The 25491-nt window shown below is 43.7% G+C and overlaps 1 protein-coding gene across 1 annotated transcript; it reads right to left on the reverse strand.

Annotated features, from left to right (window-relative positions):
* Positions 1-188: 188 nt before the first annotated feature.
* On the reverse strand, positions 189-6423 carry rps8a (ribosomal protein S8a). Its single transcript, XM_063064477.1, has 6 exons — positions 6339-6423; positions 5311-5417; positions 4081-4180; positions 3806-3981; positions 1078-1207; positions 189-344 (listed from the first exon to the last, which is right to left on the reverse strand). The coding sequence occupies exons 1-6, from the start codon at positions 6340-6342 to the stop codon at positions 235-237; spliced, it is 627 nt and encodes a 208-aa protein (XP_062920547.1). The 5' UTR covers positions 6343-6423; the 3' UTR covers positions 189-234.
* Between the last annotated feature and the right edge of the window lie 19068 nt (positions 6424-25491).

Here is a 25491-nt window from a genome sequence, read left to right on the forward strand (position 1 = left end):
GTAACCTGTAATTTTACAGAACCCCAATAAACCGTACAAAATCTGCCATTGGACATTTCCTCAACCAATCATGGCAAGCTTAAAAAAGCTGTTCAGTTGCAAATAAATCTTGACCTGGGAAACACTCTACTGTGTTATCTTATGCATTCAGTATTAGCTTCTAGTGGGATCAACTGGAAATTGCAAAATTGGTTGAAAAATGTTTTATTAATACATTTTCTACAGGAATAAAGCTTATTTGCCCTTCTTGGCTTTGATTTTCCTCAGGTAGAATTCCAGCTCCTTTCCTTCAAGGACGTAGCCATCAGCTCTTCCACACTGACCAGGTCTTGAAGATATGCAAGCTGCAAGGAAACAGCAAGACATATAACTGGATTTAATCATTACATTACACAGATTCATAAATTTGTCACGTCAGAGTCATTCCCCACCTATGCTGCCTTGCACTCCAAGCAGTATCCCTGCATGCACTACTTTCAAACAGATCTCGTCAACTGTTACACCCTGATCATTAGCTGATATAACCATGCAAATGTTTAAATGTCAATTCTCCAAGATAAACATAGACAACAGCCACAGAAAATGGAAACCAAAGTTGTTTCCTCCTCATTTTGATCATTAACTAAGGGTTGACCATCAAAAAAAATAGCAAATATTTTCATGCCCTAGAGTAGAAGATGAAACACCCATCACAGCATCAACATTGTATGGAATACAGAAAAGTCACCAAGATCAATATTAGGGGGAAAAAAGTTTATTAGCAGCAAAAGCCCCTCTACCTTCACTGCCAATGCTTTATCCTCAAATTCTCAGGTGTCATTGGCATCAACCTCCAATAAATGATGCATATCATGGACTAAGCACCGACCAAAGTGCACAGTAGCTAAGCAGAACCCCGGAACCTCCAATCATGCTTTCAAACTGCACCCAATGCTCAAGAATTGAGTAGCAGTACACCAAAGCCTTTATATACACAAAGCCATCTATTCAATTTAAAACAGAAGGATATCTAGCATGGATATAGATGTGCAAAACTTGTAATCTTCTTGATGGAAGAATAAAAGTTTCATTATTTACCAAGCAATTTCCCTTGCTGGAATTGTTCTTCTAGCAGTGAACTGATTTTTGCATTCTTTCTTCGCTCTTCATATTTCTTCTGAATTTTCTTTGACCTTTTCTTGTTCAGAATTTCTTCCTCTTCAGGTGTCTGAAATCAACAAAACACTCATCTTACAAGGCAATAACAATAGCAGAAAAGGTTACACTGCTTTGCACCAATTTACACAGCACTTTAAAAGCTTATGCTGCATTGTTATATTTTCTCTTCCACTATCTTAATGCACTGTTGTAATGAAACGATGTTTCTATGGCCCGCAAACATTTTTCCACTGTACAGCAACAATATATCAACTTACTAATAAGAAAAATGGTTGTACAGTATTAAATGATTTTTCTTAAACCTATATTCCACCACCCCCAAGAAAAACACTGGGATTTCCAAAGTATATCAAAGCTGCTTAATGCAATCACTTTTAATCCTGGGAAAACAATTTACGCTGAGGGGAGTTGGGACATTTTATATTCTTTGAAGGACACATCCAGTCTATTGAATTATGTCCAACTAAAGTACACTTTGAAAATCATTCCCAAGTAGCTCCTTTCCTCACCAATGGAAACCTGCCCATTGCCTCTCCAGCCAAACTGGACAATTCTCATGTAACAAACTCACAAGCTGCACTCAGCACTCATATGATCAAAACAGACGATCAAACTACACGTAAAGCTGCACATTTTCAAATATGTTTAATCCAGGTAAACAGATTTGACATTTGCCTAGATTTCAGCAATCTTTGCAGAAACTGGTCTATTATTTCTCTAGTTTAACAGCCTTAAATAATTCACGGAATTCAAAACAGGTTGACTATCATCTTCAGCAGTAAACCTACATTCTGCATTTTACGTCAAAAGTTGACAGTTGATTGCAAATGGAATGTACAATATCCATTAGCCAGGAATAGGACAGTATACAAATAGCATACCGTCACATTTCAGCCACACTGTAGGAGACACATCCATTCTCTATGTGCATTGATTTTGCTGTTCATTGGCCATAGCTCAGCATTTAACACAACTCTCACAATTGTGATTGAGAAGTTGCAGAACCTGAGCCTATACTTCTTTGCAATTGGATCCTCAATTTCCTAACCGGAAGACAATACATGCGATTGGTGATATTTCCTCCTCGCTGACGATCAACACGGGTGCATCTCAGGACATGTCCCTATACCATCTATAAATTTGATGACACCACCAATGTTGGTAGAATTTCAGATGGTGATGAGAGGGCATACAGGAGTGAGATATGCCAACTAGTAGAGTGGCATCGCAGCAACAACCTGGCACTCAACAGCAATAAGACGGAAGAGCTGATTGTGGACTTCTGGAAGGGTAAGACGAAGGAACACACATCATCCTCGTAGAGGGATCAGAAATGTTGAGTGTGCAGTCTCAAGTTCCTCCATGTGAAGATCTGATGACCTAACATGGTCCCAACATATTAATGCAGTTATAAACACAAGACAGTGACTACAATTCATTAGTTTGAAGAGATTAGGCATGTCAACAAATACTCAAAAACTTCTATAGATGTATCATGGAGAGCATTCCGACAGGCTGCATCACCGTCTGGTATGGAGGTGGGGGGGGGGGGGGGGGGACTACTGCACAGGACCGAAAGAAGCTGCAGAGGTTTGTAAATTCAGTTGGCTCCATCTTGGGTACCAGCCTACAATGTACCCAGGACATCTTCAAGGAGTGGCATCTCAGAAAGGCAGCGTCCATTAAGGACTTCCAGCACCCAGGGCATAACCTTTTCTCACTGTTATCATCAGGCAGGAGGTACAGAAGCCTGAAGGCATACAGTGATTCAGGAACAGCTTCTTTCCCTCTGCCTAAATAGACGTTGAACCAGTGAACACTACCTCACTTTTTCAAATGTATTTTTTTTTCTTCATGACTTTTAATCTATTCAATATACATACCATAAATAATTAAATCAATTACAGTATACTTATTTTTCTTCTATATTATGTATAACAATGAACTGCTGCTAAGTAACAAATTTCACAACATGCCAGTGATAATAAACCTGATTCTGGTAACTTGTCATGAGTGGGGGCATGGTAATAGTGAAGGGAATAATTTACATACTCAGGCCTTGCTCATGGCAGTTTGCAGCTGGGGGCTGACTAATGTCCTATGTTTTATTACCTGCTCAATTATGCTTACATTTTGTCATTTTAAAATTGTCTATTTGCGAATAAAGGGTTGAATACTTATCTTTGAGTTTTGGAACAATCATTGGAGCTGAGGGCACATCACACAAGCATATCAAGGGGGGGGGGGGGCCGCCAGCAAAGGCAATTTGGCTTGGTTCAAATTGGCCACGACACGCATTTAAGACATATTTAATCACACCAAAAGTAAAGAAATTTAGGATACACCGTGGGACTCAATAGGAAGCTATGCATAAAGAGGTACATAGCAAACATTTAAAAATACACTCAAAGCCAGTCTTGGATTCAGTAGTTACCAAACCACTACATTAACATGTATATATCACAATTCCCACCCCACCTCAACTGAATTGGCAATACACTGCAGATCTAAAAAAAAAATTGGTAAACACAGACCAAAGCTTACCTTTTATGTGTTTAAATAGCAAAAGTTAAGAACTTTCAAAATTGCAAAAAAGCAGAAAACATGTACTGGTTATGAATACATATCAAATATTTGCTCAACATACCAATTTGGCACCCTTCTTCCGACCAAGTGGAAGGGCAAAGTGAGATTCATACCACTGCCTGAAAGGAGTGCTATCAATCTGAACAATACAGTTCTTTACTAATGTCTTTGTCCTGACCAATTCATTGTTGGAAGCATTGTAGACTACATCAATGATCCTGGTCTTCCGTGTACAACCTATAAAGAGAAAGGCGATTTAGCTCTGGTTTAGAAACAGTAAGAGACACTTCAAAGGAATTAGGCCAAAACTGCTACTGACATCCCAGAAAAACTTACATTCAGAACCCCAGGAGTAGTTTCCTGCATCCAACCTCAAAGCCCGATACTTTTTATTTCCACCACGGACTCTCACTGTGTGGATACGACGTGGTCCAATCTACAGGCATGTAAAATATCGTTAAATACATAGCGAAAGACAATGAAATTGCCAAGATAGCACAAACAGCAAGTAGTCCTGACACAATGCTAAATAAACATACTATCCAAAACTGCCCACCTGCATAATGCTCTCCAAATACTACATGTTCAAGTTTTAGCAGCTGTAAATTTCAAATAACATTTCAAGAGGAATAGATTATACAAGGAAGGATGCAATGCTAAGGCTTTATAAAGCACCATGAGGCCTCATTTGGAGTACTGAGAGCCATTTTGGGTCCCTTATCTATGAAAGGATGTGCTGATGTTGGAGAGGGTTCAAGAAAATGATTTTAGGATTAAAAGGCTTATCATGTGAGGAGCATTTGATCACTCTGGGTCCGTATTCACTAGAATCCAGAAGAATGAAGGGTAACCTCATTGAAACCTATCAAATGGTGAAAGGCCTTGACAGAGTGGATATGAAGAGTATGTGTCCTATGGTGGGAGAGTACAAGACCAGAGGACAGCCTCAGAATAGAGGGGCATCTTTTTTAGAACAGAGATGAGGGGGAACTTCTTTACCCAGCAAATGGTGAATCTGTGGAATTCATTGTACCTAGGCAGCTGTGAAGGCCAAGTCCTTCCCGCCCCCCCCACATATATTTAGGGGCAGAGGCCAACAGATTCTCGATTAGTCAAAGCATGTGTGAGGAATAGGCAGGAGATTGGGGACTGAGAGGGTAAATGGATCAGCCATGATGAAATGACAGAGCAGACTCAATGGGCCAAATGACCTAATTCTGCTCCTATATTTTATGGTCCAAAATACACCCTGGACAGATTAGGTGCAAATCTGCAATTCTATTTTAGAATACAAAAATATTAAATATAAAAACATTCAGATTCTACACAAAGAGAAACAAGTAACCCAGGCAGTGTGGTCAGTGTAACTATGACAAAGAAACATAGGTGGATGCAAAAATGACCAGAACGGTCACTAACAACCCACCTATCAAGAAAGTCATATTGTCATCATTCACACTGCAAGCATCTAGAATTAACCAATTCCCTCTCTGTGAAATGCATCCAAAATTCACTTGGGAGTGCTACGATTTACAGTAAGGCTACAAAATAAACTACGTCAGATACCTTGGTATTTGCAGGAGGACGTCCAAGTTCATATTTTCTCTTTTTATGATATGGCTTCCTTTTACCTCCAGTCTTGCGGCGCTTGTGCCAATTATTCCGGGATATACCTGTGACAAACCGCAAGTTAAACTACCGTCCCATGCAAACATATCAAGTTGACGGTGCACAACAGCAGGTACTCAGTTCTCCAAGGTGATTCTCTACAGGAAACATTCAGTGCTGTACGAGTTTCATCATTTATACCTGCTGCATTACAGGTCAACAAAAACCCATAAAGTTAGCAGCTAACAAAATTGGTGTACAATAAGTGCATCGCGACACGCTAGTCCCATAAAACCTTTAGTTGCAATACTCCAAGCCACTGTTCTTCACCGTTGTACTCTTTATTTGTTCCATAATTATTTGCAATTTAGTAACACCTGGGTTTTGGTGGCTGCTAGTTTGAAGTACCAAATTCAAGAAGAGTCGCTTGCACGAAGTACGATCCTATACAGCATCTCTAGAGGCGGCGTTTAGCTGTGATCCACGAACTACAGCACTTAAGTGTTGCCTGGCAAAACTCACCTGAGGAATTCCCTCCTTCTCTCCACCCAGAGCTGCAATACACGCTGTTCGACTCACTGGGTTACCATTACACGAGTTATTGGGACAGTCGATGATAACCGGCCCTCATCTCCGCAACAGTGAGGGGGGACCAAGCCGGACCCCGCAAACCTCACCCCCCCCCCACATACACACACTGATGGGGTCCCGGTTCTGTGCCCCCCACACTGACGGGGTCCCAGCCGTGCCCTGTCCATCCCAGTGCTCAGGGCGCGGACTAAGCACCGCCATGACGGCCAGCCGGGCCCACCCGACGTCTAACACCAAAGTATCAGCAGAGCCAGCGCGAGTTGTGCCCCCGGACAAAGCTGACCCTCATCTCCAAGCTTCCTTGGACGCGGCCTGTGGCAGAGCGAAGGTCCCGAACCGCCACAAGCGGCGGATTGACTCGGATTGCATTGGGACAAACCCCGCAGCTCACGTACCCATTCTCAGGCTTCGGGCGGAAAGAGGAACCGCAACGGCTGCTGGGTCACAAGTCGCTTCAAAGTCTCGCGTGGATTCGCTGGGCACCGCGTGACGTAGGAGGAAGAGGATTGTGTTTGTGGCGGGACGTTCGGGGATAATCGCACTGTTCTGGCCGCGGCCGGGGTTAATCGCACCGAGTTGGCTGCGGCCTAGCGGACGGTCGGGGACAATCACACGATGCTGGCCGCGTCTACCTGCACATCAGTGCCATACTTTATTCCAGGCCTGGAGCTTCCTTCTTTCCGAGTTATCCCAGTGGGACGGGCAGCCGGGCGATGTTTTTTCCCCCCTCATGTGATCCTTCCAGGTTTGCACAGGCTCGGTGAACATTTGCAAGAATCCCAGTTTAGGAGTGAAGATGTTGCCAGAGTAGTAAACCTGGACTTTAAATTTTCTCTGCCCCTTCACCATAATTTCTTAAGATTTATCGACATGATTTCAGTTTCCTTTGAGTTTGCGAGACTTTGTGAACTGGAGCAAACGATAGTAGAAGTCTCCAACAAAAACATACCTTTCGTTAGACACCACAGAAACAGATCATTCGGCCTTTCGTTTCCATGTCGACCTTTCTGCCCATCTGCACGAATTCTATTTGCCCACGTTAAAGTCCACATCCTTCTAGGTCTTCCCTATTCGACTGCCTCTCTAATTATCTCTTAAATAACAAGTTCCAGATAGTAACCACCTCATTTTAAAAACAAGCCTACTTGTACCGCAAATCCTCATTAAAGCCGCTTCCTCTCACCTGAAACCTATGTCGCTTGTTTTTGATTCCCTCATCCAAAATTAATCTGTTAAGAACATCCTTCGGTATTTAGAGTTTGGAAGATAAAGTCTGATATCCAAATATTTCCTGTTTTCATTGGCTTTTATTGTATCCTATTCGTTCAAATACAGTTTTAGAATTAACTGATTAAACCCCTTCATGGCCTTGCTCCTCCATTTAAATCCCAGGTTCATCCCAAATAAAACCTTCCCAGAACTCTTGTGTACAGCCATGAAGTGACTAGGATTATGTAGTTATTCAGTGGAAGCAAGTTCACATCAAGGAGGAGGTGTGTACATATATACAGTGCATTAAAGTGGCTAAACCCCCGGGGCTGACTGCGTATTTCTGTAGACTTGGAGGCTAAAGAAATTTCAGAGACATTTACAGAGAAATTTGCTTTATCGTTAGCCGTTGTTTAAGGTAACGAAGACTGGAAGGTGACCAATGTTATTCAAGACTGTTTTAACGTCATGTCCTGTGCACAAGTGTAAGGAGAACAAAATACATGCAATTGTTACTCCAGATCTGAGGCAGCACAAAAGCACACAAAAGATTTAAAAAAAATAAACACACACAGTAAATATAAAAACACATGTATACATAGATCGGTTGTAAGTCTATAAAGTGATGCTGGGGCTGTACATAAGGTGACTGACGGAAAATGATAAAGTAGTGACTGGAGGTGTTGATCAGCCTTACTGTGGGGAAAAAAATAACTTTCTGAGTCTGGTGGTCTGGCTTGGATGCCACGTAGCCTCCTCCATGCTGGGAGAGGGACAAACAGTGCATGAGCAGGGTGGGTGGGATTCTTCATAATGTTACTGGGCTTTTTCTGGCATAACAGATCCTGCAGATGTGTTGCAAAAGATTAGCTTTATTTGTCACATGTACAGTGAAAGTTTGGATGCTTGTCACCAGTCATTAAAATAAACCAAGTCATGTGTTAATTAGTTTTGAAGACTTTAAAAATCTCTATAATATTACAACATAATGCAGTAAGTACCATTAGCTGGTTTAGAGCAGGGGTTCCCAACTTTTTTTATGCCATGGACCCCTCCCATTAACCGAGGGATCCATAGACCAGACATCCCACCCGCAAAAACTCATTTCAGGGAGGTAGCACCATCAATTTGCGGGAGACTCCCGGAACTTCTGGGAGAGGTGGGATGTCTGCAATAGAGTAGCTCCTTAGCAGCTAGCCAGCTAGTTTAAATAACGTTAGTGATGCTAATGAATGAATGACACCTGTTAAACTCACCTCAACATGTCTTTTACAGTCTTTTTTATTTCAAAATATACTTTATTCAAACATATAATTATATACAATACACCATTCAATAACTTTCCATCCTTTACATACGTTCCCATTATAGTCAGTACATATCCGTACTTATGGCCACCCACGTGGCACTCCAGTTGTTCACCTTACCACATCATTGTTGAGGGGTATACTCCCCGCCCACCGACCCCTCCCACTCCCACGGGTGGAGAAACCTATACCATGGTCCTTCCCCACCGGGCCCTTGCGGTGGCTGCACCGAGTTTCAGTGCGTCCCTCAGCACGTACTCCTGCAGCCGAGAATGTGCCAGTCGGCAGCATTCTCCCACGGACATCTCCATGTGCTGGTAGATCATCAAGTTTCGGGCCGACCAAAGAGCGTCTTTCACCGAGTTGATGATCTGCCAGCAGCACCGGATGTTGGTCTCCGTGTGCGTCCCCGGGAACAGCCCGTAGATCAGAGAGTCCTCTGTTACGCAGCTGCTGGGGATAAAACGTGACACTAGCCCGTCCATCCTCCTCCACACCCTCTTTGCGAACTGGCAGTGTACAAAGAGGTGGGTCACAGACTCCTCCTCACTGCAGTCCTCCCGTGGGCAGTGGGGTGCGGAGACGACGTTCCGGGCATACAGGAAGGCTCTGACTGGGAGGGCCCCTCTCACCGCCAGCCAGGCGAGGTCTTGGTGCCTGTTGGTGAGATCTGGCGATGAGGCATTTTGCCAGATGAACTGGACGGTCTGCTCAGAGACCCACCCCACTGTGTCCATCACATCCTTCTCCTGCAGTGCCTGCAGGATACTACGTGCCGACCACTGCCTGATGACCCTGTGGTCAAAGGCGTTCTCCTGGAAGAACTTTGCTACGTAGGACACGTATGGCGGCAACGACCAGCTGACTGGGGCGTTGTGCGGGAGTGGGGCCAGACCCATCCTTCGTAGCCGGGGCGACAGGTAGAACCTGGGCACATAGTGGTACTTGGTGCCCAAATACCTGGGTTCTACACACAACCTGAAGCAGCCACATACGAAGCTGGCCATCAGGGTGAGGGCGACATTGGGGACGTTCTTGCCCCCTTTGTCCAGGGACGTGCATGACGGTCCGTCTCACCCGCTCCACCTTGGATCCCCAGACGAATCTGAAGACAGCCCGGGTGATTTCCAAGCTGTAGGAGCGGGTGACGGGCCAGACCTGCACCAAGTACAGCAGCCCTGAGAGCACCTCACACCTGATGACCAGGTTCTTGCCCGTTATCGACAGGGAGCGCCCTCCCCACAGTCCCAGTTTCTGTTTCACCTTGGCAGTCCGCTCCTGCCAGTTCTCGTTGCACGCCTCAGCCCCTCCGAACCAGATCCCCAACACCTTCACGTGGTCAGACCTGATGGTGAAGGGGACGCTGGATCGGTCGGGACAGTTGCCGAAGAGCATGGCTTCGCTCTTCGTGCGGTTGACCCTGGCCCCCGACGCTAGCTCGAACTGTTCGCAGGTGCCAATCAACCTGCGAACTGACCTCGGATCAGAGCAGAAGAAGGTGACGTCGTCCATGTACAGGGAGGTTTTCACTTGGGTCCCTCCACTGCCTGGCAGCGTCACCCCTCTTATGCCCTCATCCCTCCTGATGGCTTCCGCAAAGGGTTCTATGCAGCAGACAAACAAGACAGGGGAGAGGGGACAGCCCTGCCTGACTCCAGACCTGATGGGGAAGCTGTCTGTTTCCCACCCGTTGACCTGGACTGCACTACAGATGTCTGTGTAGAGCAGTCTAATCCAATTCCGGATTCCCTCCCCAAATCCCATTTTGGAGAGCACGTCCGCCATGTACGTGTGCGATATCCTGTCGAAGGCTCTCTCCTGGTCCAAGCTGACCAGGCAGGCGTCCACCCCCCTGTCCTGCACGTAGGCGATGGTGTCCCTCAGCAGCGCGAGGCTGTCTGAGATCTTCCTGCCCGGTACAGCACAGGTTTGGTCCGGGTGGATCACCTGTCCCAGAGCAGACTTGACCCTGTTGGCGATAGCCTTGGACAGGATCTTGTAATCCACATTCAGGAGAGAGATGGGTCTCCAATTTCTAATGTCCTCCCTTTCCCCCTTCTGCTTGTAGATGAGGGTGATGATGCCCTTCCTCATGGACTCAGACATACTGCCGGCCAGAAGCATAGCGTTGTACACTTCCAGCAGGTCTGGGCCCATCCAGTTCCACAGAGCCGAGTACAACTCAGCCGGTAAGCCGTCGCTTCCGGGAGTCTTACTGGACTCAAGGGAATGGATGGAGCCTGTCAGTTCGTCCAGGGTCAGTGGCTGATCCAGACTCTCCCGCTTGCCGTCGTCTAAGACCTGCATGATAGACGACAGGAAGTTGCGGGAGGCTGTGGATTCTGTGGTCTTTTACAGTCTTAACCCGCCATGGGCAATAGAAAAGTCACTGTTGCAAGCAGTGCAGCGAGCAACACTGTCATTATTTTTGACCCCTATTCGGCAGGGTTACACTTTGGTGTAGGCTGGGGTGACGTACGTTTAATAATTTCTTTTGTTGGAACACTCTGCTGCCATATATATATATATATTTTTTTATCTCTCTCTCTCTCTCTCTCTCTCAATAAAATCGATTTCCAGGATATTGTATATAATTTGTGGGGATCAGGAAGCAACTATCAATATGCGGGAGACTCCCGGAACTTCCGGGAGAGGTGGGATGTCTGATAGGCCCCAAATCTGGAATGAGTATTGTGTCCATGAAACCCTGGTGATTATTCATTGTTGGCAATGGCTATATCTGCCCTGGCTCAATGATTTCCTATGGTTCATGGTCACGTCTGTAGACCACTTAAATATCCAGGTTGAAACTTCTAGAGTAATATTAAAGGTGAGCAGTTTTACATTCCTGGGTGTCAACGTCTTGGACAATCTGTCCCATGTTGATGCAATCTCTTAGAAGGCATGTCAGCAGCTCTTACTTTGTTAGGAGTTTGAGGAGATATCGTTTGTCACAGCCTGGTTATGGAGTCTCCAATGCACAGGATCACAAGAGTCTGCAGAGGATTGTAGGCTTAACCAGTTTCAACAACCCTCCCTCCCTCCACAAAGGGTATCTTTAGGACTTGGTGCCTCAAGGAGGCAGCATCCCATTGTTATGGACCCTCACTGTATGGGATATGCCCTCTTCTTGTTACGACCATCAGGGAAGAGGTATAAGAGCATGGAGACCCACATTCAGTGATTCAGAGACAATCTTTCAGGAGATCAGTACTGAGTGTGTAAGTATGTTGGGTGTTAAGAGGTCAAGAAGGAGGAAGCGTTGGGCCTCCGAGTGAGTATCAAGATGGTTAAGTCCCCAGGGCCTGCTGAGATTTACCACAGGTTATTGAAGGAGGCAAGAGGCAAGATTGCTGTGCCCTTGACCAGTGTCTTTGTGACCTCTCTAGCCACAGGTGAGGTCCTGGGGAACTGGCAAGTAGCTAATGCCTCTTATTCAAGAAGGGAACAAGGGAAAATCCTGGGAGCTCTAGACCGGTGAGCCTCACATCAGTTGTAGAGAAATTGCTAGAGAAAATTCTGAGGGATAGGATATATGAGCATTTGGAAACCCATGGTCTAATTAGGAAGAGCTAGCATGGCAGGGCAGGCAAAAAACTTGATTGAGTTTTTTGACAAGGTGGCAAGAGAGATTGATGAGGGTAGGGTAGTGGATGTTGTCTATATGGATTTTAGTAAAGTGTTTGACGAAGTCCCTCATGGGAGGCTAATCCAGAAGATTAAGATGCACAGGATCTGCGGTGAGTTGTCTGTTTGGATGCAGAACTGGCTTGCACATAGAAGGCAGAGAGTAGTGGTTGAAGGGACTTATTCGAGTTGGAGGTCGGTAATTAGTGATGTTCCACAGGGAACTCTGCTCGGATCTCTGCTGTTTGTGATGTACATAAATGACCTGGATGAAAATGTAGATGGGTGGGTTAGCAAATTTGCAGATGATACGATTGGTGGAGTTGTGGATCATGTAGAGGACTGGCAAAGAATGCAGCGCAATATTGATCAGCTGCAGATATGGGCTGAGAAATGGCAGATGAAGTTTAACCCAAATAAATGTGAGGTGTTGCACCTTGGTAGGGAAAATGCAAGGAGACAATACACTGTTAAGGGCAATGTTGTTGACAGAGAGATCTTGGGATCCAAGTTCTTATCTCCATGAAAGTGGCTACACAGGTTGATAGGGTGGTTCAGCAAACTTAGGCAATGTTTGCAGTTATTAACCGAGGCATTGAGTTCAAAAGTCAAGTGGTTAAGTTGCAATTTTATAAAACTCTGGTTAGGCCACATCAGGAGTATTGCATGGAGTTCTGGTCGCCTTACTATAGATGGATTTTGAGGCCCTGGAGCGGGTACAAAAGAGGTTTACCAGGATGCGGCCTGGTTTAGAAGGCTTGTGCTATCATGAGAGGCTAGACAAATCTGGGTTGTTTTCTTTGGAGAGGCTATGGGGAGATCTGATCGAGGTTTATAAGATTATGAAAGGCATAGACAGAGTAGGCAGGGAGTATCCATTTCCCCAGGGTAGAAATATCTAATTCCGGAGGACATGCATTGGTGAGGGGGGTAGGTTCAAAGAGGATGTGAGGGGTAAGTTTTTTTACTGAGAGAGTAGTAAATGCCTGGAATATGCTGCCTAGTATGGCGGTAGAGGCAAATACGTTGGAGGCTTTTATGAGACATTTAGATAGGCCATGTGTTACGTACCCCGTGACAGGGATAAAGAAACCAGCAGAAATAGAAACCACTTTGGAGTCCAGTATTGCTATAAACTACTAATATTTATTAGTAACTATGCAATACAGTAAATATCAATGTAAATAAATCAAACAGGTTAGCAATGATTTTATATATATAGTTACGCAAATCAGTAAGTGTGGAATATATATGTATGAAAACCAAGCTTCTTTAAGTCTAGGGGTAAAAAGATACAGGCTTACGATGTTGAGTAAAGTTCAGTTCAATTCAGTTCGTGGTATGTAGTTGAGTAGTGATGGAGAGAGAGAGAGAGAGAGTGAGTTGAGTCTTCAGGTGAGCTGATGCCGTCGATCTCCTCACCGTCCTCCGAAATCCTTTACAAGTCACCGACTGTGACTTTAACCAGGAGGACCAGTTTTCCTGTGGTGGAGCTATCACCCCGGCAAGGGTGGACACGTAGACAACTTCCCACCAGTCAACCCCTTCTCCTTCACTGGAATAGCAATTTGGATCGATCCACCTAATTGATCCTCCAAAACCCACTTTCCCTGCGGGCACAACAATGCTCATTCTGTGTCCAGATCATGTGTCTGAGGTCTGTATCATCTGACCTCCCATTTATTTCACCAGGCTGACCATCACCTGTCATTCGAAGAGTCCCTCCTTCCTTTGTCTGTAAAGAAATGCGGGCAGGCAACAAGTCCTTGGAAGTAACATCAATAATGTCCTGTTGGTCACCATAGCAACTTCCGAGCTGCTCAGTGCTGTCTCCAACTCCAAACTCAGTGAAAATCCAAAGTTACTTCCAATGCCTTAAAGTGACAGTCCAACCGTTGATCTTCATCTCTCTCTCTCTTTTAAAAAGCAACATATCGGTGGTAAATAACTCTCTCTCTGTCTCTCTTCAAACAGTTAATAGGGGCACTCCTGGATCCCCTCACACATAAATGTGAGGAAGATGGAAGGATATGGATATACTGTAGGCAGGAGGGATTTCTTTTTTTGGGTTTTTAAAATTTACTTTTTAGCTGGTTTGGCACAACATTGTGGGCTGAAGGGCCTGTTCTTGTACTGTACTGTTCTATGTTTATTTGGTCATTTTGTGGAAGTTGTGAGTGAAAATTTTAGTTTGTCTTTGGATTTACAGAGTTACAATGCTTATGTAGGCACTTCATCAGCTGTAAAGCATTTTTGGATGTTCTGAAGTTGTGAAATTAGAAGTTTTACAGGACAAACCAAGCCAGAATGCAAATCAGAACCAGAACTAGATTTAACTAGATTGTTTTCAAGCACCATCTGCCTTTTACATCAAAAACACAATCCATTTTTAATCTGTCCCTGGCCCAGGCAGTTGTCCCCACAAGCTTCAAGATCACCACCGTCATGCCAGTGCTGAAGCATTACACTGCCATGGGCCTGAATGACTTCCGTCCAGTTGCACTCACCCCTGTCATTGCAAAGTGCTTTGAGAGACTGGTTCTATCACATCTGAAATCCTGTCTGCCCACTACCCTGGACCCCCATCAATTTGCCTATCGCACCAAAAGGTCAACAGAGGATGCCACCTCCATGGCACTTCACACTGCCCTGACCCACCTGGACAGCCCCAACTCTTACGTCAGAATGTTGTTCATTGACTTTAGTTCGGCATTCAATACTGTGATCCCCTCCAAGCTGATCACCAAACTTTGCCAGCTTGGTATCAGCTCATCCCTCTGCAATTGGACCTTGGACTTTCTGACTAACAGACCCCAATCAGTTAAGTTAGACTACCTCTCCTCCTCCACTCTCATCCTTAACACCGGCGTGCCTCAAGGCTGTGTGCTGAGCCCTCTTCTGTACTCCCTTTTCACCTATGACCACATTCCTGTACATGGTTCTAACTCTATAATCAAGTTCGCAGATGACACCACGGTGGTTGGTCTGATCAGAGGGGATGATGAGACGGCCTACAGGGATGAGGTTCAGCACCTGGCCGCGTGGTGTGCCGACAACAATCTGGCCCTTAACACCCAGAAGACCAAGGAGATCATTGTGGACTTCAGGCATGCTAGGAGTCACACTCACGTCCCCATCTACATCTAACGGAACTGTAGTGGAGCGTGTATCAAGCTTCAAATTCCTTGGTGTCCACATTTTCAAGGATCTCACCTGATCCCTGAACTCCTCCATCCTGATCAAAAAGGCGCAACAGTGCCTTTATTTCCTGCGGAGCATCAGGAAAGCTCACCTCCGTCCCAGGATACTGACGGACTTTTACCACTGTACCATTGAGAGCATACTCACCAACTGCATCTCAGTGTGGTATGGCAATTATCCTGTATCGGACTGCAAAGCACTCCAGCGTGTGGTGAAAACTGCCCAGCGGATTAACAGCACCCAATTGCCCACCATTGAGAACATCTACCATAAACGCTGCCCGGGCAGGGCGAAAAGCATTATCAGGGATGCATCTTACCCTAACCATGGACTTTTTACTCTCCTCCCATCTGGTAGGCACTACAGGAGCCTCCGCTCCCGCACCAGCAGGCACGGGAAGTGCTTCTTCCCTGAGGCTGTGACACTGCTGAACCTCTCATCACAGCGCTAAGCAGTATTGTACCCATATTGTACTGTCTCAGTACTTTTATATTTGTGTGCTGTAGCACTTTTTTTATTCGCAGTTATTTTGTAAATAACACTATTCTCTGCATTTCTGGTCAGATGCTAAATGCATTTCATTGGCTTTGTATCTGTACTCGGCACAATGACAATAAAGTTGAATCTAGTCTAATCTATTGCAGAAGTTTAAATTCATTGTTTTCTCAGGGTGCTATAGTAGGAAGAAAGGGAGGATTAGACACATTATTCTTCATTTTACATTTTTTAAAATGGGATATTATTAACAAAGGCAGGAGTAAAAAACTCTGAAGGTTTGTGGAGGTGGTATTTGTACTGAAAAAGGGATTGGGCAGAGAACCACGGGCGACTTGGAGGGAATTTCAATGCACATTTGAATCAAACTATGTATACAATATACAACCTTGAGATCCTTCTCAATGCAGGCAGCCACAGAACAAAGAAACCCAAAAGTACCCATAAAAAAGGCCATCAAACACCCAATATACAGAGACAAATAAAAAACAAATTGTGCAAATAATGAAACTAAGCCAATAACATTGAGAACTAAAGTGAATCCATAGACATGAAGCTGGGAGTTGACAGAGCAGTCTACAGCCTTGGCCTCAGTTCAGCACAGAGCCAAGTAAACATCATTTAGCTTTCAGACGCGGAGCTTGGAGAAGCTGAAGCAGGCCACAGCCTCAACCTCAGTTTAACGCGAGGCTGAGTAAATGGAGAAAAACTACTCTTGAAGCCTGTTGATTGAGAGACAATGCTTATGGGGCAGTAGTTGTTACAAAGCATTGGTTGCTAAATTCAGTGAATTCCTAAACACTTGTATCCTCTTTCATCCTCTCAATAGCATCTGTTACTCTAGCTTGACTGATTGACTGAATCTGTCCAAAGTCCTAAATTCCCCTCCAAACCAAGGCTGGAACCAAGTTTTTGCACTATTCAGCATGTCACACCTGCCTCAGATCCTGTTTTAACTTCATGACCTCCTCTAAACTGTATTTTGACATTTTTTCCCTTGCCCTTCTAGCTGCAGGTTACATTTGGTTGTTTTGCTAACTGAACTTTATTAAATAATTGTGTCTGATGATAGACTACAGCTGCAGGATGACTGAAAATTCATGTATGTACGTGTTGTGGAAATGTACTTGTAGTAACAACATAGTATTTTTGTCTGTAATAAAATAGAACTTGTATTGTACCAGAACACTTTGCTAAAATTGTTTGTGCAACATTATGCCGATGGAGCTTGAATATATGACAAACTGCAGAAAGACAAGCAGATGCATTACGGGAAGAATGCCAAGGACAGTGATTAAGCAGACGTATAGAATGTCCTTGAACTGAATCTAACATTTGGGTATTAAGGAGTGATTATGTCGTTTGTTTTTTCAAAGCTATCACCGGCTCTTGTGCGGTAGTAGCCTTCCCTTGCAGCACATAAAATAAATGTGCTTATGACTGATCCTCTCTGTGTTATTGTTGTTTGTTATAAGATGTAGCTAAAAGGTGCTTGTCAGGATTTGGAGGTCCCACCGAGATCTCGTGTTTAGGTGTGGGAGCAGACACAGGGATTCTGGTGACTGTCTGCTCCTGGGGATAATCCAGTGGGGGAGTGATCACCAAAAAGTAAATTTGCTCTTTTGTCTTTATGGCCTTTCCAGGTGAGCAGCAAACACTGGTTTCTGCCCTGCTCCTGTTCTATACACTGCGATCTATGCTACTGTCTATTGAGTGGATCAGTTTCTCTCTCCGTGATTCCGAAGCTTTCGGCATGTCAAACAGGAACACACGGTATGGGCATCAGTGATTAGATTCGAGCAGTAAGGGTGTCAGGAATACGTATGGCGTCAGAGACGCACCACATTTGACCAGTACATGTGTCAGGAACATTTATGGCATCAGGGAACCACCAAGTTTGAACATTAAAATTGTTTGTACATCTGGTGCCAGGGATACACCAGTACCGGTAAAAAGAGTGAGTAAAAGTGGGTTTGTGGAATCTGAGTTCATAAGTTCAATCCTTACAGGATGCTTTAGTGAAAAAAAGAAAAAGAAAATATGGTAAGTAGAATGAGAGACTAGACTCTTCTTGTTTCGTGGGTGTCTGTGAAGAGCAAGAATTTTAGGTTGTGTACTGTAAACAGTCTCTTGATATTAAATGGAGCCATTGAACCATTGAAATTAGTAATAATGAGACAAGGGCAGACTTTCCCTGTCTCAAATACACCAGCATGGTATATGTTTAATAATTATGGGAAAGGATCGGTGCAAGAATAACAGGTGGGGAGTCAAGGGGCATATCAATATTAGATGGCAGAGTTATGGGCCGTGGTAGAAGAAATTTCTGACCCAGAGATGGGTTTGAAAAAGCTATTCAGAAACTTAAAACTATAGTTTTGTTTCATTAATCTAGTTTTATAAATTTGGGAACCTCAGTGAGGACATGGTTAGCCCCAGATTCGAATTATATGAGGTTAAATTTCAGTGGTTTCAAGAAGACCGTAACAGTGCCAGGCCATAACCTGCTGTCATGCAAAATGAAGATTTTAATAAAAATATGTACAATGCATTGAATACTGCCTTTCTTAAAAGGCTAATTAGTCTAAGATTATGGAAACAACAAGGTAGCAGTGAGTTTGTTGGAAAATATACACAGAAGATAGTACAGAAAATGGAACAATATTCAGGATTGCCAAAAGAGCAGGCCCTTGGTTGTACAATTAGTACTATTGAAAATGGTCTTTTGCCCAAACCCAAATTACATTGTCTTTCCCAACAAAACATCAGCTTATTAATGTTCCAAAATCAGACCTGGTGGAGATTAGCATAGGAGGCCAGGATTTGTATTATACCTTTCTACTTTCTCTGGATATGCCTGTAAACTTATGTGGAAGAGATTTATTGTGTAAAATGTGAACTATTATTACCTGCACACCTGAGGGACTGAATTTTGTATAGCAGGGAGCCATTGTAGACTACTGTATACTATTTCAGTAGCAGTTAATCTATTTTGTATAAGTGGCACTCACTACCCACTTATAGAAGAGTTTGGAATATTTTTATGTAAGTGCCTTGAAAGCCTCCAGAGATTGTTCTAGATTCTGCTTAGATCTACACCACTGTTATCTTCATTGAACAGCTTATTTTAACTTGGCTGGAAATCTTTCCCTGAAGGCTGAAGGCAGGATTGATAGATCATATAAATCAAAAATAGCATGCCTGTGGTTTATCAAAAGCTGAAAATCAAGTTTGGGAACAATATATGAGATGTATTTTTGCAAAATCCAGGGAAACTATTGAAGGTGGAAGGATCTCATGCACTACCCTCTGATGGACCATTTGTCATTATTGTATTGGTCATTATTAATATTTTTCATGATAGGCTGAAGCATTTCCTTGTAGAAAGAATGACTCAGTTATAGTAGCTAACTTCCCCGAGATGTTGGGGTGGAGATATGTCTCCACAAAAGGAAGCGTAAGGCACTCCTTCCCTCTGCTAGCCTGCAGGTCAGCCTTGGGCAAGATGTAGCATCTGTTTAGCCCCTGATCAGGGTCATGTGAAACCATGGGAACAGGTGGTGGGTGCTCATATGATGAGCAGGTGCATATCACAAGTCCTGGTTATGTGACCACTGACGCCAGGCAGACAATCTCTGAAGTGTATTGATAATAGCTGGGGTCACCCATCTTGTAAAGACACTGCCCAGAAGAAGGCAATGGCAAACCACTTCTGTAGAAAAAATTGCCAAGAACAATCATGGTCGTGGAAAGACTATGATTGCCTACGTCATATATCATGGCACATAATGACAAACGAATAAGTATGTGAGACCTTACAGATTGACCAATATTTCCATTGTAGCTACCATCATCAGTTGGTAGGCTTATTAGAAAGGATGAATGGAATGGTTAAAAACAAACTTAGTAAAATGTGTGAGCGGTTATGTACCCTTAGGGTTCATATTTTCTGTGGACTGTCTTTTGGACACTGTCTGAGGTGCTCCGGGGGGGGGGGAGAGACAAAACCTGCCTTCCAGATGGTGTTTATACGAACTCTAAATCATGTTTACACTTACACAAGGACGCTGCCTGCTTGTGAGTTCCTACAGAGAGGTGGAGTTGTTTGATGGACAATCGATGTTATGGTTTCTCTGCAGCTTATTTTGAATATACAAGGATAGTTACAGACACCGAGAAACACATGCCCAGCGTCAAGATGGATTTGATCAATGTAAGACACCAGTGAGTGTGGTCCTGGTTTAAACTTTCAGTAGCTCAAAAGGGGTGAGTTTCTGCAACTAGAACAAATTTGCAGGAAGAGAAGAGAGGAGGGATAGGTTTGAAACAGAAGAAACGTAGTGGCAAAGAGGTCACAGTTTGGACTCTCTATCTAAGTAGCCCGTAAGGGTGAGTTTGAGTTCCATTCGAATAGGAAGGTGTGACTGTCACGTAGTTAATGCACAGGAGTGGGTTCTCTGGTGAGGGGAGTACCTTTGTGAATACCACTTGTGTGTTACCCTTGTTTGGGTGTGGTAGTTCACTGAAGAAAGGCACCCCTGTGGCAAATCACTGTTGGAGTTATTTCATATGTCGTGGTACTGGACATGTGGCAATCACATTTGTGTGTTTGGGTAACCTTGTGTGGAAACTACCTGTGTGTGATAATCCTTGCCTGGGTTGGTAGTTTTGCCACGTGAAGATGGTACCTCAGTGATAGACTACTGTTGGTGATAATCCATACGTGGATTCTGTCTGAGTATCCTGTGGCCACCACTTTGGGATGACCCATAGCTGAATTCGGTTGTGGTACCACTTGTGTTGAAAGGATATTCACCGAAGATCACTTGGTGATATTTTGTGTGTGGAGTGGAACAACTTAGCAGATAAAACCTACTACTATTGTTATCTGCTATTGCTGTCGTGGAATCTGTGGAATATCGACGTATTGCCTTCTCACAACATTTGCCTTTTGGATTACAAATATCTCTCTCTCCCCTCAATTCTACTCAACTAAATACTGTATCACGAACGGAACTGACTTCACTTACCTGCTATTGTAACACTGTATCCATTTACCTCCTAAGCTTGAAGAAGTTTGGGTTCTATATTTACTCACCTGTATAAGCAAAAGTTCTGCTGACCTGTTTGATTTATCTGGTTTTATAGTATTATTACGTAGTCACTAATAAACTAGCTTTATGTTAACAGCAATACCAGACTCCAGGTGTTTTCCATTTCTGCTGGTTCTTTAACCTGTTACGGGGTACATAACAGCAATTGAAAGTTAACGAGGTGAAGTCTTTCACTTACCAAAAGAAATGCCAAACATGCGATAAACTACAAAAATAACATGTTAGAGAGTGAAAAGTCTAAAGACCAAATCTTTGCATTAGCTGAACGAGCGAAAGATCACTGTAGTTCCATTGATGTGCATTGTATGTAATTTCAAAGCAAACTAGACAAAATGTTAAAACGCAGCTGTGACTTCAAGTGGGCAGTTCTGCTGGTAATATTAATAGTGATGCTACTGCCCTGGGAAATACCTAGTTCTGAAGTTTAAGGCAGCGGTCCCCAACCACCGGGCCACAAAGGATGTGCTACCGGGCCGTGAGGAAACGATATGAGTCAGCTGCACCTTTCCTCCTTCTCTGTCGTAGCCACTCTTGAGCTTGAACGCACGCGAGGTCATTATGCACGCGTCATCCATGTCAACGCGGGAAGGAGATCAACTCCTCGAGCTTGCAAATAACGGCGGACTGAAAAGTGTGTTTGACATTAACATCTCTGCCGGCATTCTGGATCAAAGTCAAGGCTAAATATCCTGAGATAGCCACGAAAGCACTGAAAACGTTGCTTCCACTTCCAACATACCGCTGCGAAGCGGGGTTTTCTGCAATGAATGCAACAAAAACTAAATTGCGTAACAGACTGGACATAAGGAACCCCCTTCGAGTATCGCTGTCTCCCATCACACCTCAATGGGACCGTCTTGTTGCAGGGAAACAAGCCCAGGGCTCCCACTGATTCAGCAATATTGGTGTGTTGCAATGATTTTATATATTCATACAGGGAAAATATGTGCTGTGTGTTTAATATCCAAACGTTACTTAAAATGTTATGATGTTATTGACTTATTTATATAACCATATAACAATTACAGGATGAAAACAGGCCATCTCGGCCCTTCTAGTCCGTGCCGAACGCTACTCTCACCTAGTCCCACCGCCCTGCACTCAGCCCATAACCTTCCATTCCTTTCCTGTCCATATACCCATCCAATTTTTCTTTAAATGATAATATCGAACCTGCCTCTACCACTTCTACTGGAAGTTCATTCAACACTTACTTCAAGCTCCCCTGTCCTCTGCTGATAATTGACATCACTATATTCATGTGAGGAAAATATGCGGTGTGTTTAATATTAAATTCGTTAGATAAACCCTTTTAAAAACGAAATTGAGTGTATTAGCCATTCACCGATATTCCGGTCGTGATTAACACCCCCCCCCCAAACAGAATCGCCAAAAATGATTTGTAGAAAAAAAATCGGCACGTGCACGCATGCACACTGGTACCCATGCAAGGCTTCATGGGCATTGTAGTCTTTCTCGGGGTAAACACAATGTATTTGACCATTAACACGAGGAATTCTGCAGATGCTGGAAATTCAAGCGACACACATCAAAATTGCTGGTGAACGCAGCAGGCCAGGCAGCATCTCTAGGAAGAGGTACAGTCGATGTTATGGGCCGAGACCCTTCGTCAGGACTTCCCGTCCCATGACCCTCTCATATCCCTTTTGCCAATCAACTGTCCAGCTCTTGGCTCCATCCCTCCCCCTCCTGTCTTCTCCGATCATTTTGGTTCTCCCTCTCCCCCTCCCACTTTCAAATCTCTTACTAGCTCTTCCTTCAGATAGTCCTGACGAAGGGTCTCGGCCTGAAACGTCAACTGTACCTCTTCCTAGAGATGCTGCCTGGCCTGCTGCGTTCACCGGTATTTGATTGCTACTCTTGTCCGTTGGCAACCCCCCCACCCCTCCAGGTCCACCGGTCCACAAGAATATTGTCAATATTAAACCGGTCCGAGGTGCAAAAAAGGTTGGGGACCCCTGGTTTAAGGAATTACAGCTCACATCGAAAAGTCTTCCCGTACAGTGCCATCATTCGAACTCAGGAGAATTACAGGAGTCCGGGAACAGTGACACCATTTGAACCCCCAAGGAAGGATTCACATGACATGGACCCTAGCGACTCACGAGAATGACAGTGATGAAAGAAAAAGATTTAGAGCTATGTCAGATGAAACTATTGCTAATTAATATATTGACAAGTTGGTGGCAAATCATTCAACTATTTCTCAACAATCTGCTGAAGGGCAAGAAGTGCTTAGAGAATCCTGTAACTCTTAATGAAGACCAGATGAAATCATTTCAAACTTTAAAGGTGACATTATGGTGACTGGTGCTCTTCCTGCTTTTCTGTCTTCCGCTGTTCTGTCCTCTCCTATTGGATTTCCCCTTCTCCAGCCCTTTTATCTTTTTCACCAATCGACTTCCCAGCTCTTTACTTCACCCCCAGTTTCACCTATCACCTTGTATTTCTTCCGCTCCTCCCCCCCTTCTTACTCTGATTTCTCAACCTTTTTCCCCCAGCCCTGACAACAGGTCTTAGCTCAAAACCTCAACTGTTTACTCTTTTCCATAGATGCTGCTTGGCTTGCTGAGTTCCTCCAGCATTTGTGTATGTGTGTGTGTGTGTGTGTTACCTAGATTTCCAGCATCTGCAGATTTTCTTGTGAAGGTGACATTGTGTACTGAACATGCATTAAGAATCCCTAAAACAGCTGGACAATTCCCCTGTATGTCAATGAGAAACAGACGATAGCAGTCTTAATTCAAGAACATGGAGACTGAAAGCATCCTGTTGGCTATTACTGTGCCAAAGATTTTATTCTATATGGCAAAGAGGGATTCAAATGGTTGTTTCTGGAACCCAAGTGCTGGCATCAGAGTATATGTACAGAACTGATAAATTTCAGTCCTTCCCGTCTGCTGAGTCTCATTGGTTATCCGGTTACTGGGCTGCCAGGCATGTCCCATGTATGAGGGGATTGTGGAGAGAGCCGTGGTCCTGGAAGGCCCCACATGCGACGTGGCATTACTACCTTACCACTCACTGGTGACGGTACCAGGTCCATAACGGATGTCGAGATATTCTGGATGATTGCTTTTCCAGGATATGAGATTGTATCAGCTCTGGAGAAAATAGCAAATGAAACCACATACAGAATTTTCTCTATTTCTGCATAAATAACCTAAAATGTGATCAGATCTTCATGCAAGTTCTAAACTAGACAAAGGGAACTCAATTAAATAACACAAAAAAAATTATACTCGTTCATATATTTATCGAGAAAAATGATCCAATATTACATGTATTTGTTGGAAAAATTAAGTGAACCTCTGGGGTAATTGGAGTCAAAGCTATTTTGAACCAGGTGTTCCAACCAATAAGATGAGATTGGAGATGTGGGTTGAGGAGATGCCCTGTCCTATAAAAAAAACCACACAAAAATCAGGTTACTGACAAAGCCTGCTCTTCTCAAGAAAGATCTGGTTATGTGCACTGTGCCTCAATCAAAACAACTTTCAGAGGACCTTAGAAGAATTGTAGAGATGCGTGAAGCTGGAAAAGACTACAAAAACTTTCAAAGACCCGAATGTTCACCAGTCAACAGTAAGAGAAATTGTCTACAAATGGAGGAAATTCAGTACAGTTGCTGCTCTCCGTAGGAGTGGGTATCCTGCAAAGATCACACCAAGGGCACAATGTGCAATGCTGAAAGAGGTGAAAAAGAATCCAAACGTAACAGCAAAAGACCTGCAGAAATCTCTAGAACTTGCTAATGTTGCTGTTCAAATGTCCACTATAAGAAAAACACTGAACAAGAATGGTGTTCGTGGAAGGACACCACAGAAGAAACTACTGTTCTCAAAAAAAAATTGCTGCACGTCTCAAGTTTCCAAAAGACCATCTGGATGTTCTACATGCTTCTGGGACAATGTTCTGTGGACAGATGTGACAACAGTTGAATTTTTTGGCAGAAATGCATGTTGCTCTGTTTGGAGGAAAAAGGGCACTGCACAGCAATACCAAAACTTCATGCCAACTGTAAGGCATGGTGGAAGGAATATCATGGTTTGGGGCTACTTTGCTGCCTCAGGGCCTGGATAGCTTGCAATCATTGAGGGAACAATGAATTCAAAATTGTATCAAGACATTTTATAGGAGAATGCCTGGGTAGCAGTCCATCACCTGCAGCTTAATAGAAATTGGATAATGCAACAAGACAATGATCCAAAAGACGAGAGCAAATCAACAACAGAATGGTTTAAAAAGAAAATCTGTGTTTTTGAATGGCCGAATCAAAGTCCTGAACTTATTCTTATAGAAATGTTGTGGAAGGACCTGAAGAAAACAGTTCATAAAAGGAAGCCCATCAACATCCCAGAATTGAAGCAGTTTTGTAAAGAGGAATAGTAATTGCATATTTCAATTACTATTTTTGATGAAACATTGCGTTGTCATGAAATGACACAAAGGAGGGAATATAATGTATTTACTTGTAGTAACAAAATGGAACCTGAATTGTACCAGAGTGCTTTACTAATAGTGTTTGTGCAATATTATGCCAAAACATTGACTGTTTATTCATTTCCATAGAT

Source organism: Mobula hypostoma, chromosome 12, assembly GCF_963921235.1.
Source record: "Mobula hypostoma chromosome 12, sMobHyp1.1, whole genome shotgun sequence".
Taxonomy (NCBI): Eukaryota; Metazoa; Chordata; class Chondrichthyes; order Myliobatiformes; family Myliobatidae; genus Mobula; species Mobula hypostoma.